This window comes from Plecotus auritus (assembly GCF_963455305.1).
Source record: "Plecotus auritus genome assembly, chromosome: 3".
NCBI classification, from domain to species: Eukaryota; Metazoa; Chordata; class Mammalia; order Chiroptera; family Vespertilionidae; genus Plecotus; species Plecotus auritus.
The window spans coordinates 23,763,926-23,789,747 of record NC_137772.1 but is presented as its reverse complement, the minus strand read 5'-3'; the positions used below and the strand labels follow the sequence as shown (position 1 = coordinate 23,789,747).

General features: G+C 40.8%; 1 protein-coding gene across 1 annotated transcript in view; it reads right to left on the bottom strand.

Moving 5' to 3' along the window:
• The window catches only part of KCNU1 (potassium calcium-activated channel subfamily U member 1), a gene marked incomplete at both ends in the record, with an annotated part of 120,536 nt that overhangs the window by 60,406 nt on the left and 34,308 nt on the right, over nucleotides 1-25,822 (bottom strand). The window contains 6 exon segments of the mRNA XM_080659015.1: nucleotides 5,803-5,917; nucleotides 14,405-14,502; nucleotides 14,638-14,727; nucleotides 18,769-18,837; nucleotides 19,214-19,326; nucleotides 24,297-24,449. Of these exon segments, the coding sequence (XP_080515141.1) occupies nucleotides 5,803-5,917; nucleotides 14,405-14,502; nucleotides 14,638-14,727; nucleotides 18,769-18,837; nucleotides 19,214-19,326; nucleotides 24,297-24,449 (638 nt within the window).

Sequence of the window (25,822 nt, the reverse complement as noted above, 5' to 3'; positions counted from 1 at the left end):
GTTTAGTGGGCCTAAACTGGCAGTCAGACATCCCCCGAGGGGTCCTGGATTGGACAGGATGCAGGCTGGGCTGAGGGACACCCGCTCCATGCACGAATTTTATGCACCGGGCCTCTAGTGGAAATATAAGAGCCAATGAAATGTTGGCAGAGGGGAATGCGGGCACAGAATGACATCAACATGAACCATTTTTCACTTGCTCAATTTGTGTTAGGTGCTACATAAAAACTTTATCTGTTTTATTTCATTCAACCCTCATAATATTTCAATTACTTAGGTTCTAATATTATTTATATTTTGCAGATGAGGAAACTGAAGGCTAAGAGTTAAGGAGAATTGTCCAACTGGTGTGGCTCAGTGGTTGAGCATCAGTTTATGTACCAGGAGGTCACAGTTTGATTCTCCATCATGGCACATGTCTGGGTTACAGCCTTGATCCCTGGTAATCCGTGTGCAGGAGGCAGCCAATCAGTGAGTCTCTCTCATCATTAATGTTTCTATCTTTCCCTCTCCCTTCCTCTCTGGAATCAATAAAAATATAATTTTATAAAAAGCAAAAAAAAGAGAGAAAAGAACCCTAAATAGAATGGTCATCTAGGGCTTATGCTTGATATGGTGACAATCCTCATGACTGATGTTTGTGGGCCACTTGACCTTTAAAGAGCTATGACTGGCTTGGACATCAGAAAAGAGAGAAAAATAACATTCATGGTCTCCGGTATTTCTGAACGAATATGAAGAGCATAGAGAAACTGATATTATGAATATGACCTTAGCTATAAGTTTCACAAAGACACAGTGGGAAGGGAAGTTACGTGGGAAAGTGTGTTCAGATTTCAATATAGTCTATTGGAGTTGAATTAAGCAGACCCGGAGGGAGAAATGCGAGGGAAGGGCTGATATGCTCAAAGAAGACAAACCTTTCTCTTAGAAGTGGTATCCTTTCCTGTCCCAGATCTAACCTGCTTGGAAATGTCTGCCTGTCCTTGTTTCACTGGTTAAATATCTGTCAATATCTACTTGAGTTTATAAACACCCACTATTAAAAATACTGAATGACTTGATGTGGATATTGTGTTATTGGTCAGTCATACCGTGACTTAAATTAGTTGTATCTTATTCTTTTCTTTTTAATATCCAATTAAAATCTTTTTTACTAAAGAAGTGAATTTTGATAAAGAAGAGGCAGAGAATAATAAATACTTGTGAAAAGATAAAATAGACAGAACCCCCTCAGCTCACCCAAAGTGGGATGACCAGAATAAAGAAATTGGAAGCAAACAAAGGGGCTCTAGGAATGGTTGAGATGCATTTTTGTTTATCATAAAATGTTTCAAGGTCTGCCCTGGCCAGTGTGACTTAGTTGCTTGGAGCATCATCCTGTACACCAAAGGGTCACGGGTTCCATTCCTGGTCAGGGCACATACTCAGGTTGCAGTTTATCCCTGGTCAGGGAGCATCTGGGAAGCAACTGATCAATGTTTCTCTCTCACGTGGATGTTTCTCTCTCTCTCTCTCTCTCTCTCTCTCTCTCTCTAATTCAATAAAGACATAAAAAATTTTTTTTGGCATAGATCTAATTTTATCACCCTGAAAAGGAAGAGGAAATATTTATCTTCTCTCATATTATATAACCCATTGATTTAAAGACACAGAACTCAGGTGAACAGACCTAGTGTTTATTTATTCAACAAATACATATTCAACTATCATCTATTAAATAGAATTTTGTGTGCTAGTCTAAGAACCTAACTGTTATTTATAATGTTGCTTATTCTGTGGGAAAGGAGAGACACCAGGCATGTAATGAAATGTTGGGCTGTAACTGTTGTAGAAGTTAGAGCTGTCTGTATAGCTTCAAGTACTAAGAATAGAAAATTGCCGTTTCTGAACTGACCAGAAAACCCACTGGTGGCCTGAAGATAACAACTCTAAAAGCATTAGGCCCATTGTCAGCAAAACTATAAATAATATTATGTTGATTTTGGTATGTGAATGTAATACTATTAAGACATCCAAAAAATGGATCACAAATAGCACAGATCATGTATTTGACATTCCCCCCCTAATAATGCCTATTTGTCTCTATTAAGCTATCAAGGCCATTTTATCACTCATTGTTGTTACCCAATACTTATGTTTGCCAATTTGCTGGCTAGAGTTACCTTTACCCTTTAAAAAATAAAAATGCAAAACAAAAGAAAAAGCCACACTATTTGCCTGGCTGGTGTTGCTCAATAGTTGAGTATAGACCTATGAACCAGGAGGTCAAGGTTTGATTCCTTATCAGGGCACATGCCTAGGTTGCAGGTTAGATCCCCAGAAGGGCATGCAGGAGGCAGCCAATGGATGATTCTCTTTCCTCTCTGAAATCAATAAAAATCTCTATATATAAAAGCCTAAGTGACTGACGGAACAGTCGATCGGTCGCTGACACGCGCTGACCACCAGGGCCAGAGGCTCAATGCAGGAGCTGCCCCCTGGTGGTCAGTGTACTCCCACAGTGGGAGCACTGCTCAGGGAGCTTACTGAGCAGCGGCAGCAGCAGGTGCAGTGGGGCTGGAATGAGCTAAGCAGTGCAGGCTCCTACACCCCTCCGGTGTCGGCAGTCTGACATCCCCCAAGGGGTCACAGGTTGCAAGAGGGCGCAGGCCAGGATGAGAGACCCCACCGGTGCATGTATCTATGCACAGGGCCTCTATACATATATTTAAAAAGCCACTCTATTCTATAGTACAAAGTGGGGGCAGCACCTGCCACTGATCTCATTAAAAATGTATTTAAATCAGCTAAGCTAACCAACTCCATTGATGAAGTAGCACAGAAATTCACTCACAAATGGTACTTATCTAAGGGTACACCACTGTCTAATCAGCAGTATGGCCCTGATTAGTGTTTTTGTTTGTGTGCTTTTTAAGTTTTTTTGTTTGTTTGTTTGTTTTATTTTAGAGAGAGGAAGGGAGAGGGAGAGAGAGAAACATCAGTTGGCTACCTCCTATATGCCCCCTACTGGGGATCAAGCTCACATCCCAGGCATGTGTCCTAACCTACCCAGTAATTGAACCGTACATGGGAGGACACTCAACCAACTGAGCCACACCAGCCAGCGTGATTAGTGTTTTTTCTTGTCTCTAGTAAATGTGAACCTATCTTGCTTTTAAATTAAGAGATTTAAGCAAATTAAGCATCATCATAAAGATTATCTGGATGGGTTACTTTCACTATCTCCTACCTTATTTATGGGTTTTTAAAGCACATTCAAGGATCATCCAGCCAGATATAAGGCTGATAGGCCCAGTCTGTGGATAGACTAGGCTGTGTGGATCAATTTTCCTTGTAGATACCTGCTTTAGACTATTTTCTTATTTGTCACAGACAATAGGGAAATTAAAGACAATGGGAAAAATAACAATAAATTGAATTGTTTTGTTTTTATAGCTGTCTTAAAGGATAGTGGGAAAAGTCAGTGAACCTGAATGTCTAAAATTACATTTAAGGATTTTCTGTGGTTTTTATTATCCATGAATTGCCAATCCTCTATCATCACAAAAGATATAGCAAAGAATAAATAAAAGTATAAACATGGTTGGAGTACAGATTGTCTTTACATTATCCAAACAATTTTCCAATTGAACTTCATAACAACTATGCATTAACGTAGACATAATGTTCACACACACACACTCACACACACACACAATATCAATAGTAAATAATGTATCCTTAAGGAATTTTAGATGTTATTTCTCACAGCACTCTACTTCTTACTTCTCATCAAATCAACTGGTACATGGAGGGTCCTATGTTTGCCCCGTGCCTTGCCCATGTAATATCCTTCAAGGAGTTGAGATTCCCACTCTCATCTACCTTCCCAAACCCCATCTCCCATAAGAAACTTTCTGGAACAATCCATGCAACCCTCCTAACCTCTTCCTCTTTGACCTTCTGCTAGAACCATCGATACGGCACTTGAAATGCTGCTTTATCTGGCCTCTGGTCGATTTTATATGAATTTGTCTTGTTTACCCACTAGATTGCTTAGGAGTTTAAACATGATTTCTATATCTACAAACACATCAAGCACAGTGCCAACCTAGCACATAGAGACATTCAATAAATATCTATTTTCCAACCTTTTTATTTTTTTTAAATATTTATTGTTCAAATTATTACAGTTGTTCCTCTTTTTTCCCCCCCATAGCTCCCCTCCACCCGGTACCCACCCCACCCCCTGCCCTTACCCCCTGCCCACTGTCCTCATCCATAGATGTACAATTTTTGTCCAGTCTCTTCCCACACCCCCCACACCCCTTTCCCCCCTAGAATTGTCAGTCCACTCCTTTCTATTCCCCTGATTCTATAAAATTCACCAGTTTATTCTGTTCATCATATTTTTTATTCACTTGATTTTTAGATTCACTTATTAATACATATGTATTTGTTGTACCAACCATTTTAAAAGAAAATAGAAAGATCTGCAAGTCCCCTTGTTAGTCTGTAGCTGTCATTAAGAGTGAGGCAAAGTGTAAATTCACAAAATTCCACAGGGCCTATCCTCTAAACAGTTATTAATCCTTTCTCACAGATTTTCTCAGTCATAAAATCCTAGAATAAAAGGCAAAGAAAGGTAGAAACTAAAATTCCTAGGACTATGATATTCCTCCTAGTGCAGACATAAAGTGGTGGCACCTTTGGTGGCTCAGAATTTAACACCTGCTTCCCCTATAGAATAGGTGCGGTAAAACCTCCGTTAAATCTGGGATCCTTAGTTAAGCAAAAGGATGAGTTTTCTTATATTATAAGAAAGAGGTGAATTATAGCAAAAACAAGATCAGGGATTTATCTCAAAATCCACATATTTAGAAGGTTCTGCACTTATTACATATTCAATCCAACTTTGTACACATTCTTAGCTATAATAATTGACAATTGCAATAATAAGTAATATTAAATGAGCACTTACCTCAGCCAGGAGTGAAGAAAAGTGCTTTAAATACCTAATCTCATTACAAAACATCCTATAGAGAATTAATTACTATTATACTCATTTATCAAAACTGAAGCACCTAGATGTTAAGCAACTTGTCCAAGATCATAGAGCTTAGAGCCAGCTTTGAACTTACCTTATATAATGCCAGAGCATAATGACTATGCTCTGCATATAATACAGTATTTAATGGTACACAATCACATTTTTCAAGCATTAATTATTTTCTTGGTATCAGATAGCTACTAAACTATAATGTTGCCAACATATGACAGTTATTCATAATAAAGTTTATAGTAATAGAATTTTTAGATCAACCCTCTATTTAAAATCTCTAGACATATAACCCTCCCCCTCCAAACCTGCATTCTAGTTAATCAAGGTTTTAATGTATTAAAGAGCTATAGGAAAAGGGGGGGCAGGATTTACTGACCCTATTTTGCAGATTCTGAAACAAAGACAATTTCATCATCAATTTGTTGGAAAGGGGGGATATATTAATACTACAAAAGAACATTTGGAAATAGTTGAAATGCCATCCCCAACCCACACTTCTAGAGTGCTTGAAAGGTAATCTGAAAGAAACTGCATACATAACCTTTGGTTATCATAGAAGTTATCTCAGGACTATTGGGGGAGGTATATTTACTAGTTTAGTGATATTGGGAGAAGTAGGGATGAATTCATGTTGGTGAGAAACAATTCCATTGGTCAGTATAGAAGCTGATAAAGCAAATATTCTGGTTTCAGTCGAATTTTTATTGCCCGGGATTCTCAGGAAGCCATAGGGGACCAGAGTTCTTAGAGGCTCTTACCCATTGGCATAGCTCAAGTTGCTGCTTGTACTTGATTCTTCCATTGAAACAAAAGTACGCATTGTTGTCTCATGGGATTCCTTCCTGCTGGTGGTCTTTGGCATTACTTTTGCCCCTGCAATAGCATAGCAATCTTAGTGAGTTGGAATAATATCTGTTCATAAGAGATTTTGGAACTTACTAATGGCTGAGATATTTCTAAGCCCTTAACCAGGGAGTAGCTGGGGTCCTTAGCTACACACTAGTTCTAAGAGGGTCAATTATAGAAGACTCTGTAATTTCCTTTTGTAGAATTGAGAGTGGGTGGAAAATGATTGTGAGGATTCAATACCATATTGTATGTTTAAAATAAGTACCTATTGAGTTGCTGCTGTATTTCTCTAATCCATCACTCCTCCCATCTCACCCAAAAATATTGCATCCAGGGAGCCTTCTTGCTACAGATGAGGTGTAGAGCCACTATAGGACTCTAAGAAAAAAAACACATGATACAATCCCCTTCTCCATTCTGCAGATGGTGCTCAGATTGCAATTCATTCTACTAGGACTTTGCCACCTTTTAGTTTAGTTTCCTTCATGGCTTCTTTATTATTAATTCTTAGAATATTTATAAAGTTCAAAATCCTATCTAATAAAAGAGTAATATGCAAATTAACCATCACTCTGCTACACCCACAAGCCACGCCCACCAGCCAATCAGGAGTGAATATGCAAATAAACCCAACCAAGATGGCTACGACCACAGAGAGCAAGAGGGAGGCTTGGGTTTCCCTGGCAATGGAGGAAGCCAAGCTTTCCACCTGCCCTTGCTGGCCTAGGCCTCCACTCAAGGCTACAAAGTTTCAATGATAGAAGATACATAAACCCAAACAGAAACTGCGGCAGCCACAGAGCTGGAAAGAGCAGGAGGCTAGGGTTGCCCCGGGCGATGGAGGAAGCCAAGCTTTCCGCACACCCTGGCCGGCCCAGGCCTCTGCTTAAGGCTACAAAGTTTCAATTATAAAAGATACATAAATCCCAAGAGAAATGACTGCCACCACGGAGCAAGCAGGAGGCTGGGCTCCGCTCCAGGCTACAAAGTTTCAATTGTAGAAGATAAATAAACCCCAGATACCAGGGTCTCTACTTGGGTCACCTGGGGGCGTTACCAGCCTGCAAACCACCACAGGCCCCTCGCCCAGGCTGCCCCACGCCCCAAGGAAACCCCCACCCTGATCCGGGACACCCTTCAGGACAAACCAGCTGGCCCCCACCCGTGCACCAAGAGTAATATGCAGATTGACCATCACTCCAACACACAAGATGGCTTCCCCCATGTGGTCAAAGATCCTGCCCCCATGTGGACACCAGATGGCCACCACAAGATGGCCAGCCGGGGAGGGCAGTTGGGAGGGACCAGGCCTGCAAGGGAGGGCAGTTGGGGGCAATCAAGCCTGCAGGGGAGGGCAGTTAGGGGTGACCAAGCCAGCAGAGGAGGGAAGTTGGGAGCAACCAAGCATGCAGGAAAAGGCAGTTGGGAGGAACCCAGGCATGCAGGGGAGAGCAGTTGTGGGGGGACCAGGCCTGCAGGGCAGGGCAGTTAGGGGTAACCAGGCCTGCAGGGGAGGGCAGTTGGGGGGGGGGGGAACAAGGCCTGCAGGGGAGGGCAGTTAGGGGAAAACAGGCTGGCAGGGGAGCACTTAGGCATCAATCAGGCTGGCAGGGGAGTGGTTAGGGGGTGATCAGGCTGGCAGGCAGAAGCGGTTAGGGGCAATCAGGAAGGCAGGCAGGCGAGCCGTTGGGAGCGAGCATTCCTGGATTGTGAGAGGAATGTCCGACTGCCAGGATCAGGCTTAAATGGGCAGTTGGACATCCCTCGAGGGTTCCCAGATTGGAGAGGGTGCAGGCTGGACTGAGAGACACACACCCCCGTGCACGAATTTCGTGCACCGGGCCTCTAGTCTGAAAATAATACAAAAGCAAGTACTTTTTTATCTGAAGATGGGGATAATTCTAGGGTTTCAGAGGGTGATCGTGAGGATACATGCAAGAATATTGGCAATTTAATAATAAAATGAGCAACATGAAGCTGCACCGAGGTGGGAAAAGCTGACACATGAGTCATTACTTCGCATGCACGTTGATACGCAATCACGCCATTCTTATTTCAGAACCCACATTCGACCTAGGAATCCTTTCAACACACTAGGATAGGAAACCTTTATTGGTCTCTTTGCACTCGGTATTATGATAAAAAAATAACACTTTAAGGAGTGCTTTGGAAGTTAAATGCTTCTCTTTCACTCTTAAGGACCCTGCATTATCTGCTTCCCTGAACCTGTCAGAGATGGGAAGATTGTCTGAGAAGAAGTTATCCGAGAGTCATCATTGCTACTCCTCTTCCCCACCCACATGAGTAGAGGAAAGAGAGCTGGCCTTTTCTTCTTGTGTCAATTTAAGAATCATCTTGGAACCAATACTACTCAGAATGGGGAGTTCATGTGGAACAAGGCTTTAAACCCACATAGCACCAGGTTTTGGATAACTGCAGACAGAAAAAGCCACAAGAAAATCTTGGTATCCCTCTTCTTTTGTGGTGATTCTTTCTGAACTATTGTAATCTATGGAAAATATCAATTGAGTCAAAACACACTTCTGGAAGAAGAGAGACATCCTTTGTTTAGGTGACTTGTCACTTAAATAATCAGTAATTGCATCACACAGGTGTGCTGGGAGCCAGGCTTGGCATAAGATTGCTCCCTACCTATAATCTTCAGAAGCCTCCACTTACATATGGAGGCTTGATGGAGGCTTTCAGGTTGACTGATGTTTCCTTATTTCGTGGTTACCTTTTGCCCTCGGGGAATGGCCCGGGGAGGGAACATCTGAAGAAAAGTCTGAGTGAGAACTAGTGTGTTACCAACTGTCAGTCTTTAAAGGCCAGCAGCTTAGTACTCGGGATAGAAGCTGAGCTGTGGAATGTAAAAAGCAACATGCTCAAACTGGCCTAGGAACAATGGGACTTTCGGGAAGTCTCTGCCCTCTCAAAGCCTCTCTCTCCAGCCAACAACATTTGCCAGATCCTAAAAAAAGGGTGTGAAATTTTTGCAAAAGCTTTGAATCTTTCCCTGTGCCATGCTTAATAAAATATCTTCTGAAAACACATCATGATCTGTATAATGTTGGAAGCTTTCATAATTATCGAAGCACGTGCATGTCTGTGGGGATCGGAAAGAACAGCCTGCATGAGGACTGGAGAAGTCTCTGGCTGTGTGTAGGCGGACTGGAGGTAAAAGGTGAAATGCTTCCTTCCAACTCTGAATTCTATGATCCAAATGACCTTCAAAAAAGTCTAAAAGTGTTCTCTCCACCAGGGTGCAGATAGGGCAGTTAAGAATGAGCAACACTCTACTGTTGCCCTTGCCCCCATCTTCTATGGTGCTTCAAATGCTTGAGAAAAAAGCAAAGAATAAAATAAAAATAAGAAGACAAAGTCACCTCTCTCAAGTCATTCTAAAGCAGTTTAATCATTTTATTTATTTACATATATATTTTTTAAAATATATGTTTTTATTGATTTCAGAGAGGAAGGGAGAGGGAGAGAGAGAAAAAAACATCAAAGATAAGAGAGCATCATCAATTGGCTACCTCCTGCATGAACCACACTGGCAATTAAGCCTGTAACCCAAGCATGTGCCCTGACCAGGAATTGAACCGTGACCTCCTGGTTCATAGGTTAATACTCAACCACTGAGCCACACCGGCTGGGCTTATTTATTTATTTTTTATTTTTTTAAATATATTTTATTGATTTTTTACAGAGAGGAAGGGAGAGAGATAGTTAGAAACATCGATGAGAGAGAAACATCGATCAGCTGCCCCCTGCACACCCCCTCCTGGGATGTGCCCGCAACCAAGGTACATGCCCCCAACCGGAATTGAACCTGGGACACTTCAAGTCTGCAGGCTGACGCTCTATCCACTGAGCCAAACCGGTTAGGGCTGGGCTTATTTATTTATATATTATCTATCTATAGTTTACAGTGTGCAAATAATTATTTTTTCATGTTTTAGGCAAGAAAAAAATAGAATGGATATTGCCTAGCTAAACTGATAATGTCTTGCCATGGCTTACTATGACTTCCCTATGGATATTCTAAAAAATGTTTCTGAATAAAACATTAGACTTTAAAAAAATATATGGCAGCTAAGACCTGCGAATGACTGGAAAAAATGAAAGTCCTATATGTGGCCAATGGTGTAATTATCTCTGTTTTCCTCAAGGAGCGATATCCTTGAAAGTTATGTGCAAACATTTTCCTTTCCTGCCATACATGATAAGACCACATGTTAAGACATGCCTCATGCATGATTTCCATGTAGATAGCAATAATTCTACTCCTTTCTATCTCCCTCAAAAAGTCTTATCAGGTGTTCAAATGAGTGAAATAATTACTGTATTATTTGGATAATTCCAAATCTTTTCCAATTTACTAAATAGCTAATTTGTTGCAATTATTTACAAACTTTTATATTTACCAATCATTGTGACACACCTAAAAAGTGATATTATGTATTCTGGATAAGAACCACTGCTCTTAAGGGCTGCAGAGTCAGCAGGATAACAGATCAAGCCAATGTCTTAGTCTTGCAAATGTAAGGATATTGTTAGGATCACCTATTCAAACCATTTCTAAGTCTTTTCATACCCTCTTTTCAATTCAATTTTCATAATTCCCCTCTCTTTTAGGTGTGACTCCATCACAAAAATTAGCATTCTAAAGCAGTTCTCAGGAGGTGGGGATCAGGGGTATTTGGCCACAACTTTCCTGATGTCCATTTTCACATTGTCCCCTCCCTCCATTCCATCACATAGGATGATTTTTTATGTGATCATCCTTGCCCTGGTTGGGGACCACTTCTCTAAAACCACAGGCATTAGAAATTTCAATGGTGAAATAGCAGGCAGTGAACTCTATAGTTGGAACTAGGAAAGTTCCTGCCCAATGACTTATCTAATTTACAAAGAAAAGCAAAAAGACAATTACTCCTCCTGCTCTAAAGCCTAGCTCTATTGGTCTTCATGCTCTGCCCGGCCACCATCACCCCCTCCCCAAAAATCAAGGAATGGGTTAAAATAAGTATAATTTACTAGAACTTTTCTGGCAATTTTTATTTCATCCGTTTTTCATTGATTAGAAAAAAACAATGATTCATTTTATGTTCCCTTAGGTAATATGGTAATTAACTTATGTGTAGTGTTTACCATTTGCCAGAGAGTGGTCTTAATGCTTTGTATATGAATATACTCAATTTGTATACCTTTATATACGAATATTCTCATTCAACCCTCTGAGGTGTGTAATATTATTATCAACATTTTACATAAACAAGAAGCATAGGGAGACCTTAAATAATTTGCCCTAAGTCATACAGCTAAAAAGTAAGTGACCAATGCTGAATTCATCTTCTAACCATGGCAGTCTGTTGCCTCTAAAACTTTAGATTGGGCACTTAAGTGAGAACCTCTGGTGTGGTTCTAGTTTAGAAAAGGAAAGTAATAAATGATAGAGTAATTATGAATCATAGAATATCACAGCGATTTTCAACTTTTTTTTTTCAATCTCATGGCACACACAAACTAATTACCAAAATTCACCAAAAAATATATTATATTTTTCCATCATCTGATGAAATAAAAATAGGTCCAATTTTGAAGCATTCACACTGGAAAGCTATTGTTGTGTTGATTGTTGTCACGTTTTTAGTTGACAATCTAAGGGGAAAGAGGTCAATGCCCCTGACTAAATAGTTGAGTAATGCATGTTTTTAAAGTCCTTGAAGCACACAGGTTGAAAATTGCTGGAATATCAGAATGGAAAAGGGCCATAAAGGTGATGAGAAGTTCCCAGTTTGGAAATGATGACACCAAGACCCCAAAAGGTAACATGTTTGTCCTAAACCACCACTAAGGAGTGAATGGCCAGAATTCAAGTCTTCTGCTTCTCATTCGGTATAATAGGAAGAAGAAACTGGTGGGACCAAGCAAACTTAATTAACTCAATAAAGTGTCTATTCCCTTAATTGAAGGGAATAGACTGGGGATAGATACCCTTTATCTGGCTCTGAAATGTGAAATACTCAACCTAGAATTTGTACTAATCCAAAGTCAGTAAAGTATTTATTTTGGCATCATCTTATAAAAGTTAATTCTCTGGGAGAACTTCCAGATATTATCATGACTTTTAAGTCTATAAGGCCAAGCAGTCAGCTTCTAAACTGATGTACTCTTTGGAACATTTGGGCTAAAACTAACTCTTCAGATTCAAATTCATGCTCCAACCACCAGACCAGCGAGCATTCCCATGGTACTCTGCTGCCATCATCTGGCAAACTGAAGTTAAGAACAGCAAATCTTAATACCAGATTGAGTCATGAATCAGTGGGATAGGCTTGGAAGGAGTTGTGACTGAGGATTAGTATGGAGCAGAAAGAAGAAATGATTATATTATGAAAAGAATAAAAAAAGTCCTGAGCTTAAACATTAGATTGTAAATTGAAAGTCTTACTAATTTATTCTTTTGATACTATAAAATGCATGTCACAGACCTGGGTAAAAATTGGCATATATGCAAAATGAATGCAGGGCCTTTCTCTTTAAACAAAATTATTTCCATATTTATACTAGAGAAACTTCCTGCTTTTAAATATTTATAGTAAAACAACACTTAAAAGTCAGTTAAATAAAGGGGTGCTTATGCATTTTTATAAAACATTTTTGTTTTGCAAAATGATTGATAATAGTGCAAGTATATGAGTGTGGATAATATATTTGCAAAAGTTTTATTTTTACACCATGTTTATAGGGATATGTCTACTGCACAAAACCATGCTACATTTTCATATAATATAAAGACTAGTGGCCCGGTGCAAAAAATTTGTGCACATTAAAAGGGAATTAATTAGAGGAAATATTTTAATATTGCTATTTGCCCTTTCTCTATAATAGAAGTGTCAGAGATGAAAAAAAATTAGTAAAATGTATATGAAAATTTCCTCCTGTCAGAATCTGGAGCACGCCATAGAACCCAGAGTCAAGCCCCCACCCACTAAATTGCGCAAGACCTCAAAATTGCGTGAGACCCAGACCCAGCTGGCCCCACCCCCATTGGGTGAGATCCAGACCTGGCAGGCCCCAGCCCCATCAAGCCCCGCTGGGTGGGGGGCGCACCCTCAGGTCCCCCATCCTAGTGCCAAGCGAGGGGCGCAGCCTCAGGTCCCCTGGCCCAGCGCCAGGAGTGGGGTGCAGCTTCAAGTCTCCTGCGGGTGGGAGGTGCAGCCTCAGGGCCTCCATCAAGTCCCGCTGGGGGGGGGGGGGCGCAGCCTCAGTTCCCCTGGCCTGGTGCTGGGGCAGGAGGCATGGCCTGAAGTCCCCCATCAAGCCCTGCTGGGCAGGGGAGCATGGCCTGAGGTCCCCTGGCCTGGGCTGGGGCAGGGGGCATGCCTTGAGGTCCCCTGTCAAGCCCCCCCCCCCCCTGGGCGGGGTCATGGCCTAAGGTCCGCTGTCAAGTCCTGCCAGGTGGGGTGGGCACAGCCTCAGGTCCCCTGCCCCGGCCCGGCACCACGCAGCCTCAGGTCCCTGCTGATTGCTCCTTATGGCTCATTATGGGAACCCTGCCTCCACTGTGGGCGCAGCCATCTTGTGTTACGGGAACTCCGCCTCCACTGTGGGTGCAGCCATATTGTGATGGTGTAAGGGTCAATTTGCATATTACCTCTTTATTATATAGGATATGTACATTGAGAGGATACTTTTGACACACTTTTATCCTTCTTATTCACACCTTCTTTAGTGAGACATTTCTCCTATTTAGTCAAGCCTCATGTATTGCCTAAAAAAATCTGTATTGTTATAGAATAAAAAAGAATCTATGGCTCTAGCCAGCTTGGCTCAGTGTATAGAGCGTTGGCCTGCAGACTGAAAGGTCCCAGGTTTGATTCTGGTCAAGGGCACATGCCCATGTTGTAGGCTCGATTTCCAGTGTGGGGCATGCAGGAGGCAGCTGATCAATGAGGCTCTCTCATCATTGATGTTTCTATCTCTCTCTTCTTCTCCCTTCCTCTCTGAAATCAATAAAAACATATTTAAAAAAAAGAATCAATGTTTACTTTTTGAATCCAAAATAGGGTGTTAAAGGCCACTTAATGAACAATATTCTTCAGACTGAAGTATTTCAGGAAATTATATTCTTCAGACTCAAACTGTCTTAGCATCTCCAGGGGAAATTGAAAGAGTCAGAGAACATGGAGGCAGGGCTGAGACCAAGCCTTTAATTTGGCATCTAGAATGGCAGCCTGAGAAACCCCGTGGACCTGCCCCTCAGGGAACTTCTGGTAGGACTCATTTGCCTGGCCTGTGTGCGAGGTGGACTGATAACTAGTAAGGCTGCTTTCAGCCCTAAAGGACTGGTTCTCAGATCTTGTATGCCCAGTAGGGAAATGTCTGCTGCTTCTTGGCCAAGTTCAAAGGGGCATTGTCCTTTAAGGGATGGGACCTATCCTCTTTCCTTGGCCACACCCCCAGAAGCTGTGCTGAGGACAGCCAGGGGTAAAATGCAGTTACCTGAGAAGTGTCGATGGTTCTTGCTTTTGCAGCTACATTTTCCAATTAGCTCAGGAGAATGCACATCACTGTGACAGGTGGCACAGTAAAAGAAGGCTCTGGACAATGAAAGCAAATTAAGAATGACTTATGTGAGACTTAACACTAAGGAAGCATGGTGCTGACTCAGTCTGCCTGCCATTAACTTGTATGTGCGTTAGGATGTTCTCCCCATAAAGTAATAAAAAAATTACCTTTTGACATCCTTTGCAGATTCAGCAATAAAGAACCCTAATGTGTTCCTTTGCAACTTGACCTGTGCAGGTGGATTTAGTATCAGACCACTAGAGACAAGAAATAAAAATAAGGCATTTTTTTTCCCGCCAATATTTGGTGTTTCATTCTGTCATTACCAATGGATTCTCTAAGTTGCAGAGTTACTAGGACTCAATCCCTTTTTACTGCTAAACATGGTAGAAAATGTAAATTTGGTATATTTAATACTCTGATTACTGCTAAATATGCTGAGGGAAGGGAGGTCACGACACAACTGCTGAGTGGTGTACACAACTGAGCAAAGGATAAGTTCTTCCTTGGACTATGTCCTGAATCTGAGACGGTCAAACAAACTCAGATGTATGAAGCCTTGATGATGTAGGCTATCCACTGACATCTAGGCCAAGGCCACACAGTTGCTAGACTTACTAGTAGTGATCATTCTTAGGCTATTTGATCTTTACAATTAAATTATGTCTATTAATCAATTGGGTTCAAAAGTTCCTTTTATTTGCCTATCCATTTTCTGAACTTGTGTATTTCTCCAGTCCACAGGCCAACACCCTATCCACTGAGCCAAACCAGATAGGGAAAACCTGTATATTTCTTTCAACTTCATTTTGGTCTCCCGATTGCAAGATTTTTGAGAGTAGGAACCACATGAATTGTTTCTATTTCTACATTACTTGCATATTTTGATTTTCCATTTTCTTATGGTTTGTGTGTTTAAAAATGCTGCCTTATAAATTTCACCCATGATACTCCTTGATGCAATACTCTATTATGACTGTTTGAGTTCCTCACGTTTCTCCCTATGTTTGTCAGATTTCCTGTGGTGTTTTATTTTCAGACCACCAGTATGAAGAGGCCTTATAAACCTATACCTCCCCGCACTTCATTTGTGCATGATGACAGTATTCCTTTCCTCCTTTAAAACACACTTTTTTATATTCACAGTGGAAAGAGGTTAAGTCTTAATTCTGGAAAAGCTTATTCTGCTGTTAGGGTACCCCTGAGAAACTTGCAAGTATTAGAGCCTCACAAAAAAATAAAAGGGCTTATACAACAAAAGCTCTTCAGCCCAATACCAAGAGTAGGAAGATGCTGAGGAGCTATGTTCAGGTAGATTATTACCTGAGACACTGGCTGACAGTTTCTGAGTATTTACCAACTGATGTTATTGAGTGGAATGATTTGCTTTAACTTTCAAAGAGAAAGAACATGGATCTGTGCCCCTCACCCCAAATATCACTGGCTACTGTTCAGTAGCTCTCAAGTATACTTAGTTGCTTCTTCATATTTCCTTTTTTGTTTGTTTGTTTTTGTTTAGAGAGAGTGCAAGGGAGGGGAAGAGACACACACAGAGAAACATCAGTGTGAGAAAGACACATCAATTGGTTGCCTCCTGCACATGCCCCAACTAGGGCCAGGGATCGAGGCTGCAACCAAGGTACCTGACCTTGATGGGAATTGAAGCTGGGACCCTTTAATCCATAGGCCGATGCTCTATCCACTAAACAAAACTGGCTAAGGTTTTAAAGGGATGTCTTCTGAATTCTTATTAAATATTTAGTTATGAACATACTGTCATGATTAATATTTGAAAGAAGAGGTGAATTTTTGAAGGATTTTCTGACCTGGCATTATTGCTTAATTCTTCTCCTCATAAATCATGGCCAGTTGTTTTATTGGAGAATGTTTGCTACTGGAACAATCTCAGAATATTATCTAACTGGGTCAGGTCCAACTTTATCTCTTAGCAGGTGACAAATTATTCTCTAAGACAAATCTTTATGATTATCCAGGGGTTTTGCAAGATGTAGAGTATATTCAAGTGTATCAATTAGAAGAGAAAATAAAAGGTGAAAAAAGAGATTTTCCACCAGTGTTTCAATATACAGTACTCTTTTAAAGCCCAGCCTTTGAGACGCCCATTTTTCTTCCACTTATTTATGACTATGGTGGATGCAGTGCAGCTTGGTGATCAGAAGCACAGCCCCCAGAGCCAGATTGGGTTCAGATTATGGCTCGGCCACTGGGGAGCAATGTGAGCTTGGGGAAATTAGTTACCCTTTCTGGCCCTTGGCTCCCTCCTCTGTAAGATGGAACTAATAATTGTGCACACCTCACAGCATTGTTGTGAGAATTCAAGAGCTAATGTAAGCAAAGTGCCTACAACATCATTGGTCATGAACTAGCAATCATTTAGGAGATTGCTATTATCAATATCTTTGCCAAATCAGAACTTTGATTCACTTTTTGGTGAGATATCAAAGTTAAGACTATATTAGAGCAGGTTCCTCTTTCATTGTGGGTAGGTGTATACTAGATAGGAAATAGCACCAGGAACCCTCAAATATATGTAGAAATGAGTTGCTTAATAGATATTCATGTTTCTGGTCTGTGATGTCCTAATAGTCATTCTAATAATATTTATTAGAAATCTAGGATGTCAGGATTGAAAAGGATCTTAAAAGCATTTGGTCTAGTCCTGACTGGTTTGGCTCAGTGGATAGAAGGTCAGCCTGCAGACTGAAGGGTCCCGGGTTCGATTCCAGTCAAGGGCATGTACCTTGGTTGTAGGCACATCCCCAGTAGAAGGCGTGCAGGAAGCAGCTGATTGATGTTTCTCTCTCACTGATGTTTCTATCTCTCTATCCCTCTCCCTTCCTCTCTGTAAAAAATCAATAACATATAGTAAAAAAAAAAAAAAAAAAAAAAGCATTTGGTCTAGCAGTATCCAAATGCCAATGAATAAACTGACTATGTCACGGAGCCTTACAAAATTCCCAGGACCCGCCCTTAGAGATTTTGATTCTGTAAAGTTCAGAAGCTGGGTTTTAGAATCTATAGTCTTTAAAACTTTGTAAATAATTCTGATATGTAGCCCAGGTTTTTGAAGGCCAAAAAGATGTTTAAACTTGATCAAATTGGGGGCCAGTCTGAAACCCAAGCTGCCTGGTTTAGATTTAGATCTTGCGATTTTTCTTGAGCACGGCAGGATTACTAAATAGAATGTAGCCAGCCAGATAATACTACTTGTTAAATCTGCTTAATGACTTGCTTTGTACTGTACACACTGATTTCTTTTGCCCAGACTCCTTCTGCATGCTCTCTACTTGCACAGAACTGTTGTTCTTTCCAACCTTTCACATAAAATCATTCCTGTGTAGCCCATGGGCTACCACTCAGAATTACTGAATTTTGTCTGTTTCCCTGTAATTGCATGGTTCCTGGTAATGTTGGTTTTAGACTTGGAAGGGGTCTTAGGTGTTAACATGAGTTCCTCATTTTACAGATGGTGAACACTCTGCCAAGGCCACTGGGCTAGCGAATAATAATCAGGACTAGAATCTAGTGTGTTGATTCTAATTTACGATGGTTTTGCACATAAAACCATACATCAGCCAATGTCTTTCTTGTCCCCCATCTATTTAAGCCCCCATTTTTATTTTCATCATCTTTTCTCGCTATGTCATTGTAGCTGATTCTCTTTCTATTTGTCCTAAATTTTATTTTTTTCTGATATGATAACTTATTTTACTTCTAACATTATCCAATAAGGGTTCTCAGGTAATGCTGGTAACATTATCTCTTTCCTTCAGCTCCCCTATTAACAGCAGACTTTTTCTATTAGGCCAAATTCACATTTTGCCATATTTTACAGAATTGTTTTTAAGACCAGAGTTTGTGAGAGTATTTTTATCATGAATAATTCTATTGTTATGGTATGGCTTCATGGTCAAGATTTGCAAGATCTGGTAATATATGAACAGGAACAGATGTGAGAGGGTGACCCCTCCTGAAGAGAACTGGGGCAGGGTCTTAGCAGCAAAGGCAAAGCACCTGTCCACCCTTTAGGGCAAGCACGTCAAACTTGTGGCCCATGGGACGCATGTCTCATTTATTTGCCCCGTGTTAACCTTTGAGTTTGACATGCTTGCTAGGGTAACCATGCTAACCACAATCACTGGAAATATACTAAATTCGCCTGGGCTGCTCTCAACAAATATAACAAAGTTTAGTTATGGTTGTATATTTGGAAAAGTCTTCATCGTAAAGATTCTACTAAAAAAACAAACTGAAGAGATTTGAAGCCTCATTGCTACCGGTACCCTGAAGGCGAGGATTTGTGTTCGATGGCTATCAGCATGAGGTGCAGCTTCACAAAGCAGAGCCTGCGAAGGAAGACAAAGCATCATGAGGAGAGGGAGGACAGGAGGCCACTACTTCACAGTACTATGACTAACACTTTGTGCTCTATCCCTGAGGGGACACTAGCACTTCAGCAGAGGAAGGGCCTCCCAAATATGGAATTCCCACTTGCAAGTGGATCCATCCTGAAGTAGCTCATAGCCAGCATGCCAACTGAGACAGAGATACAATTGTCCCACACCTTCTAAGTGGCAGCGATTCAGACTTATTCTGATCTCATATTCTTATATTTTCAAGTGCTTGTCATGGAGCCTGGCCTACAGAAATGCCATCAATGAACATTGTTGAAAGAATGTTATTGTGTGAAAAAAAATGAGGAAAGTGTTTCTTTTAACTTACAGGGAAACTTCAGGAAAAGTCATTCCAGCTAAGTCATCAGAAAGACGTTGAGTCAGGATTTTGTTCTTCAAGCTACTTAAAAAGATTTTTTGCCAGGGCTGTTTAGGACAAACCTGTAATATACAATCATGCCACATGAAGCACTTGACATGGAAGATGGGATGCTATAATTCAAGTTGTATATTTTGCTAAGCAGTAAACTAGCACCCACTGCACTTAGGTGATAGGAAGGAGATTTGTCCTAGTGCTTAACTGGAGAAATGTCAAAGGAAGAACTAAAACTCTAACATGCACCTCAACTTTTTTCACTAAAGAGTTCAGAATGAAGTGGTAGCATCATGACTTGTTTTCTTCCCAGATGGCACCCAATACTCCTTCCTGGAAATTATAATTCTTCTCCCAAAAATTTCAGCAATGTAGGTTGATTTTTGAGCCAGTAATAACATGGGAAGGATAATATATAATCTAAGTTGTCTCTCCCTAGATAAGGCTGTTCAAGATTGTTTTTTTAAAACACATATATTTTCTCCTGACTAGCTATAGGCACACCTCATTTTATTGTGTTTCACTTTATTGCACTTTACATATGTTGTGTTTTTTTCAAATTGAAGGTAAGGCCCTCAACCAGCAAAAATATTATGAGCCACTTTATTGAGATACTCACTTTATGGCAATGGCCTAGAAGCAAAACCACAATATCTTTGAGGTATGCCTGTAACCACATGCCACAAAGGAAAAATATACATGGCTTTCTGCCCAGTTTCAGAACCCTTCATGGGTTCAAATGAACTCAGACGGCCATCCTTATTAATGAAAATGCAAATGGAAAAATCAAGGATAGCAGTAGGTTTCTAGAGAAATGGAAGATATTAAGGGAGAAAAGATATCTCTCAAAAAAGCTAAATGCAACCAGAGGGCACAGGGAGCTTCTGAAAAACTCACCTTGGTGTTTGTATAGGATCCCTCAACATTTTGTTATGCTCTCTTTGCATCCTCCTCATATTCTCCCTCCTGCTGCTCTGGGAATCACTACCACACTATTCTGACATGGCAGGACAGGCTCGTTAAAGCCCAGAAGCTCAGATAAAAGTTTAGAATATCTGTGCACTCTGAAACACTGTAGCCATGGAGAGTAAAGGCCAATTCAGAAATATTTCTCCAATGGTTTAGGAAAAAAAAATTAAAACAAATACACAAACAAAAATTTCTGCCCTGCTAAAAAAGATCACCATTTCAGCCGAAACCGGTTTGGCTCAGTGGATAGAGCATCGGCCTGCGGACTGAAGGGTCCCGGGTTCGATTCCGGTCAAGGGCATGTACCTTGGTTGCGGGCATATCCCCAGTAGGGGGTGTGCAGGAGGCAGCTGATCGATGTTTCTCTCTCATCGATGTTTCTAACTCTCTATCCCTCTCCCTTCCTCTCTGTAAAAAATCAATAAAATATATTTAAAAAAAAAATCACCATTTCAAGCAATCTAGGCATTCCTCCTACCCTTCCCAAGATTCAGCTGAATCCCATGCCTTTTCCCACACTCTTGAATTTCTCTGTTTAGGAGGGCTCACCTCACTGTACAGTTCATACCAATATTTAAGTCCCTATTGCTGTAGAAATTGACTTAGTACATCTAATCTAAATGATCCACTTTTTAAAAATGGTAAACATGATAACCATAGAAATGGGGAAGATTCCTGAGTTAGTTTTTTAGTTAGGTCAGAAAGGGAAACGGGAAGATAAGATGAATTTTAGATTTGGATAGTAGAATTGGGGAGCTCAAGTAAATCGGTTTGATCAGATCTAATGTAAGTTTAAGCTTGTAAGGAAATGCTTTGTGCCTAAAACCAACCAGAAATGCTCTTCAAACTACAATTTGCCATCATATATTCAATATAGCAAAACAAATAAACAGCTGAACAAAAGCATATATTATTGATTCAAGGCCTTTTCATCTGAGTACTAAGAAGTTTTAAAATGTTAACTCGATATTTGGAAAAATCTGGTTATGAGATTAATAACTCACATTTATAGATATAAAAGGGGACAGAAAGCCCTAACTGGTTTGGCTCAGTGGATAGAGCGTCGGCCTTCGGACTGAAGGGTCCCAGGTTCGATTCCGGTCAGGGGCATGTACCTTGGTTGTGGGCACATCCCCAGTGGGGATTTGGGGGAGGGCAGGAGGCGGCTGATCAATGTTTCTCTCTCATCAATGTTTCTAACTCTCTATCCCTCTCCCTTCTTCTCTGTAAAAAATCAATAAAATATATTTAAAAAATAAAACGGACAGAAAGTTAAGTGCATAATGAGAGAAATATGGGACCTAAGACACTGGAGTCCTGACCATTAAAACTAAGTCAATAATTAATTACAGAATTTAAAGCACCAAGGCAGCGTACAAAATTAAAAAATCTTGCTCTGACTCTACCCAGTTGAGTATCTCTGAAAGTGAGTTTCAGATTTTACTTCCAAAAAAATGATTATGACCATAAATATCTCTCAATTCCAGTATTCCAAAAACCATCTTATGACACATATTGACATATAACGATCCTCAGTGAGGAAGTTACAACTTCAGATAAAAAAAGAAAAGGAAAAGCATAATAGGGCTGGGCTTACATTTCTACCTTCTACTATATTTCCGTGAAAGAGATGAGGTCTTCAGATAGAAAACACATTCCTTTTTATTTTCTTCAGTCATAGAGATTAAAATAACAACCATCACAATAGACATTGCAGTTACCTTCCACTCTCTAAGCAATCAACACAGAGAGGATTTCCTGACAAGCCATTTCCTAGGTCATATACAGTGACCGCTAATTGAAGGCTAAAGCATGGTCACTGTGGTAACATCATGCTCATTTCCTGCTGCCTGATGGCTATTTCTATTTATCTGTATACGATGTCTCCTCACATTCACAGAAGAAACTACAGAAGAATTTTTTGTTTTCCAGTTAGCATTGTACTGGCCAGAGCATCTTTCACTTATTTTGCTTTTTCCTTAATGGCACCAGAAAATGAACTGGAGAAGATATAAAAATTGTTTGAACTTATTGAACAAAGGAAGTAAAGTGTGAAGAGAGACCAGGAGGGAAATTACATGTAAAAAAAAAAATGGAAGTGTGGACTAGTAATTAAATGGAGAGAAAAGTGGACAATAGGATACCAGGCCCAGCTGAGGATTAGAACCTTTCCCAGAGCATTTCATGGGAATGACATTTGGAAGGCCATACTTTATGCTATATTAACTCATTCCAATAGCTTCTTTTAGCTGCTTATTCTTAGACAAAGGTTTCCTAGGATCTGATGTGGAAGATTCTGAATAAAACCATAGTCTTAGGGCATAGTGGTAAGACCAGAGATCAGACAGTTCTAGTCCTGTTACTCACTTACTATATGACCAAGTTAGTTAGTATCACAGACCCATAAGTAGGATACTACCAGAGGGGAAACATAGGCAATCAATGTGTGGTCATTATTATTATTACTGTATAGAATGGCCCAAAGTAACCTGAATATTAGATTTTAATTATTATCTGTAGAAAACCTGGAAGAAAAAATGGCGGCAGAATAGACAGACGGGTCCCAAGCCTTATCCCAGAGCAGAAAGAAAGAACAGCTGAGGGTCACACGGGGAGTATTTGTTGGCGAGTTAAGGGACAGCTATACTCTAGGAGAAGGTGGGGGGCTGCTGAGTGGGGTTCCCCTGACCAGGCAGCCCCCACTGCTGCTGGGTCCCCTCCCAGAGCTACGGGCTCAGATGCGGAAACCTCACCATCTTGAAAAGGAAAGTGGATGTTATAGGAAGCTTGAAAATCTACAACTGCGGCATCCACCAAATAGCTGTGAGCCTCAGAACACCAGTCCCCAATTGGCACAAACACGCGGATTCAGAGGAGCTCTACACTCCACCACAGAAAGGAGAGAGAGAACTACATAACCAGACATCCAGAGAAGAGAGACCATGGGGAGACAAAGAAACAGCCCACATATGAAAGGAAAACAGGCATCACCAGGAAAGGAAGTAAACAAAATAGAGGCAAGCAACCTGTCAGAGAAAGAATTCAGAGAAATGGTCATAAGGTGGCTGAAAAGAATGGAAGACAAATTCGACAATATGAGTAAGAACCAAGAGGAAATGAAGAAGAACCAAGAAGAAATGAAAAATGACATTGCTGCTGTAAAGAACTCAATAGAAAGCATGAAGAGTAGACTAGAGGAAGCAGAGGACCACATCAGTGAGCTAGAAGACAAGGTGGGAAAAAATACCCAAGTAGAGCAGCTTCTAGAAAATTAATTATTATCTGTATTATTATTGCCACTTGAGGAATATAATTATTGTGTTGATCATTTTGTATTTAATTTATATTTAAGCTAGAGGCCCAGCACGCAATTGAAGTCACGCAAGGAGGCGCCCTGCCTCCCGCCATGCGAGGAGGCACCCTGCGGGCCGCCGCGGAAGTCAGGCCTGATGGGTGTCGCAGACGGCCAGGACCTGTGCCTGACTTCCGCCCCAGGTCCCCCCTGCCCCTCTGCCTGTGTCCACTCCAGGCTGCCTGAGCTGCTGCACCAGCTTAGGCAGGCCCCCCTGTCTCTGTCTCTGTCTCTGCTCCGGGCCTCACCTCTGTGAGCAACCTCCTCCTGTCCTGTTGTCCTGTTACAGTATCCCAGCCTAATTTGCATATTACCTCTTTATATAGATAGATAGATAGATAGATAGATAGATAGATAGATGACTTCTCCATTAATAACATAACCTTTAATTATATTTCTTTCAATAACTCAAAGTGCTTCTACATTTATGAATATATTTACATTCATAATATCATGGAGCAGGTAAGAAGCAGAGTTATGGTCTCTATTTGCAGACAAATATTCTTTGGCAAGAATAAAATAAATTGCTCTTTTCAAGGTCAATGCAGTATCTAAGAACTCAGTCTAGATCTCTTAATTCCTTCCCAGCTCAAGGAGAAGTCCAATCTCATTTATTGGGGCCTTCTTGCTTTCCTCAATTTTTTACATCAATTTCTGATCCTAATATGTAAGAACATGGGGATAGAGCCAAGATTCAACATCAGTTTACAATGTTACCTTACTGCTTTGCTCAAGAAATAAAGATGTTAGAAAGGTGCACAAGCCTGGCACCAAACAGCCTTGAGCCATAAATCCAAGTTTTAATTCAGCAAAACAGATGATGTTGTCTCCATTAGTCCAGTTCCAGCTGGGAATCTTTGGCAGAAAATCCTGTTTCATGATAGAAAGTAGGTCAAACATTAAAAATAAATATAACTTTAAAAAGTGGTTTCTAGATGAATGTCTCTATTTTACTTTAAAGCATTTATTTTGCCCAGGTCAGCACAAGTAATAAGAACAAATTCAACATTTAGAAGTGGTTGGTGGTGAACTATTCCACTATTTAAAAGGAAACTAGCTATAGTTACAAAATTAGGTCAAAGGGCTTATCTAGACCTATGATTCTACACTGAATTTACAATCTCTTTTGCTTATTTGTTTTTTGGAGAGTTTTGCTTTTAGGATATAATTGACATATAACATTATATTAGTTTTGGATATACAACATAATGATTCAATATTTATATACATTGCGGAATGATCACAACAATAAGTCTAGTTAACATTCATCACCATAGTGCTTATTTTTTTATTGTGATGATAACTTTAGAGATTTCTTCTCTCTGTAACTTTCAAATATATAATAAGGTATTATTAACTACTAGAGGCCCGGTGCATGAAATTCATGCACTGGGGGGGGGGGGGGTTGGTTGTCCCTCAGCCCAGCCTACACCCTCTCCAATCTGGGACCCCTCAGGGAATGTCCAACTGCCAGTTTAGGCCTTAAATCGAAAGTCAGACATCCCTCTCACAATTCGGGACTGCTGGCTCCCAACCACTTGCCTGCCTGCCTGATTGCCCCTAACCGCTTCTGCCTGCCAGCCTGATCACCCACTAAACACTCCCCTGCCAGCCTGATCAATGCCTAACTGCTCCTCTGATGGCCCAATTGCCCCCAACTTCCCTCTCTTGCCAGCCTGATTGCCCCCAGCTGCCCTCCCCTGCTGGCCTGGTTGCCTCCAACTGCCCACCCCTGCAGGTCTAGTCACCCCCAACTTCCCTCCCCTGCAGGCCTGGTCACCCCCAACTGCCCTCCCCTGCAGGCCTGGTCACCCCCAACTGCCCTCCCCTGCCGGCCATCTTGTGGCAGCCATCTTGTGCAAGGGTGTGATGGTCAATTTGCATATTACCTCTTTTTATATAGTATAGCTACTTTGCTATATGATTACACCTCTATGATTTTTTTAATTGAAAGTTTGCATTTTTACCCCTTTCACCCATTTTGTCCATTTTGTCCAGTCCCATCCCCTGCTTCTGGAAATCACCAATCTGTTCTCTGTATCTGTATCTATGAGTTAAGGTTTTGTGTGTTTGTTTGTTTGTTTACTTTAAGACTTGGTATATAAGTAAGATCATAGCAATAAATATTTACCTCAAGAAACAAGAAAAGTCTCAAGTAAACAACTGTTGGTTGTCTTAACTTTTTACTCTTTAATGTGTCTTGGTGTGGATTTCTTTGGGTTTCTCTTATTTGAATTTTCAGC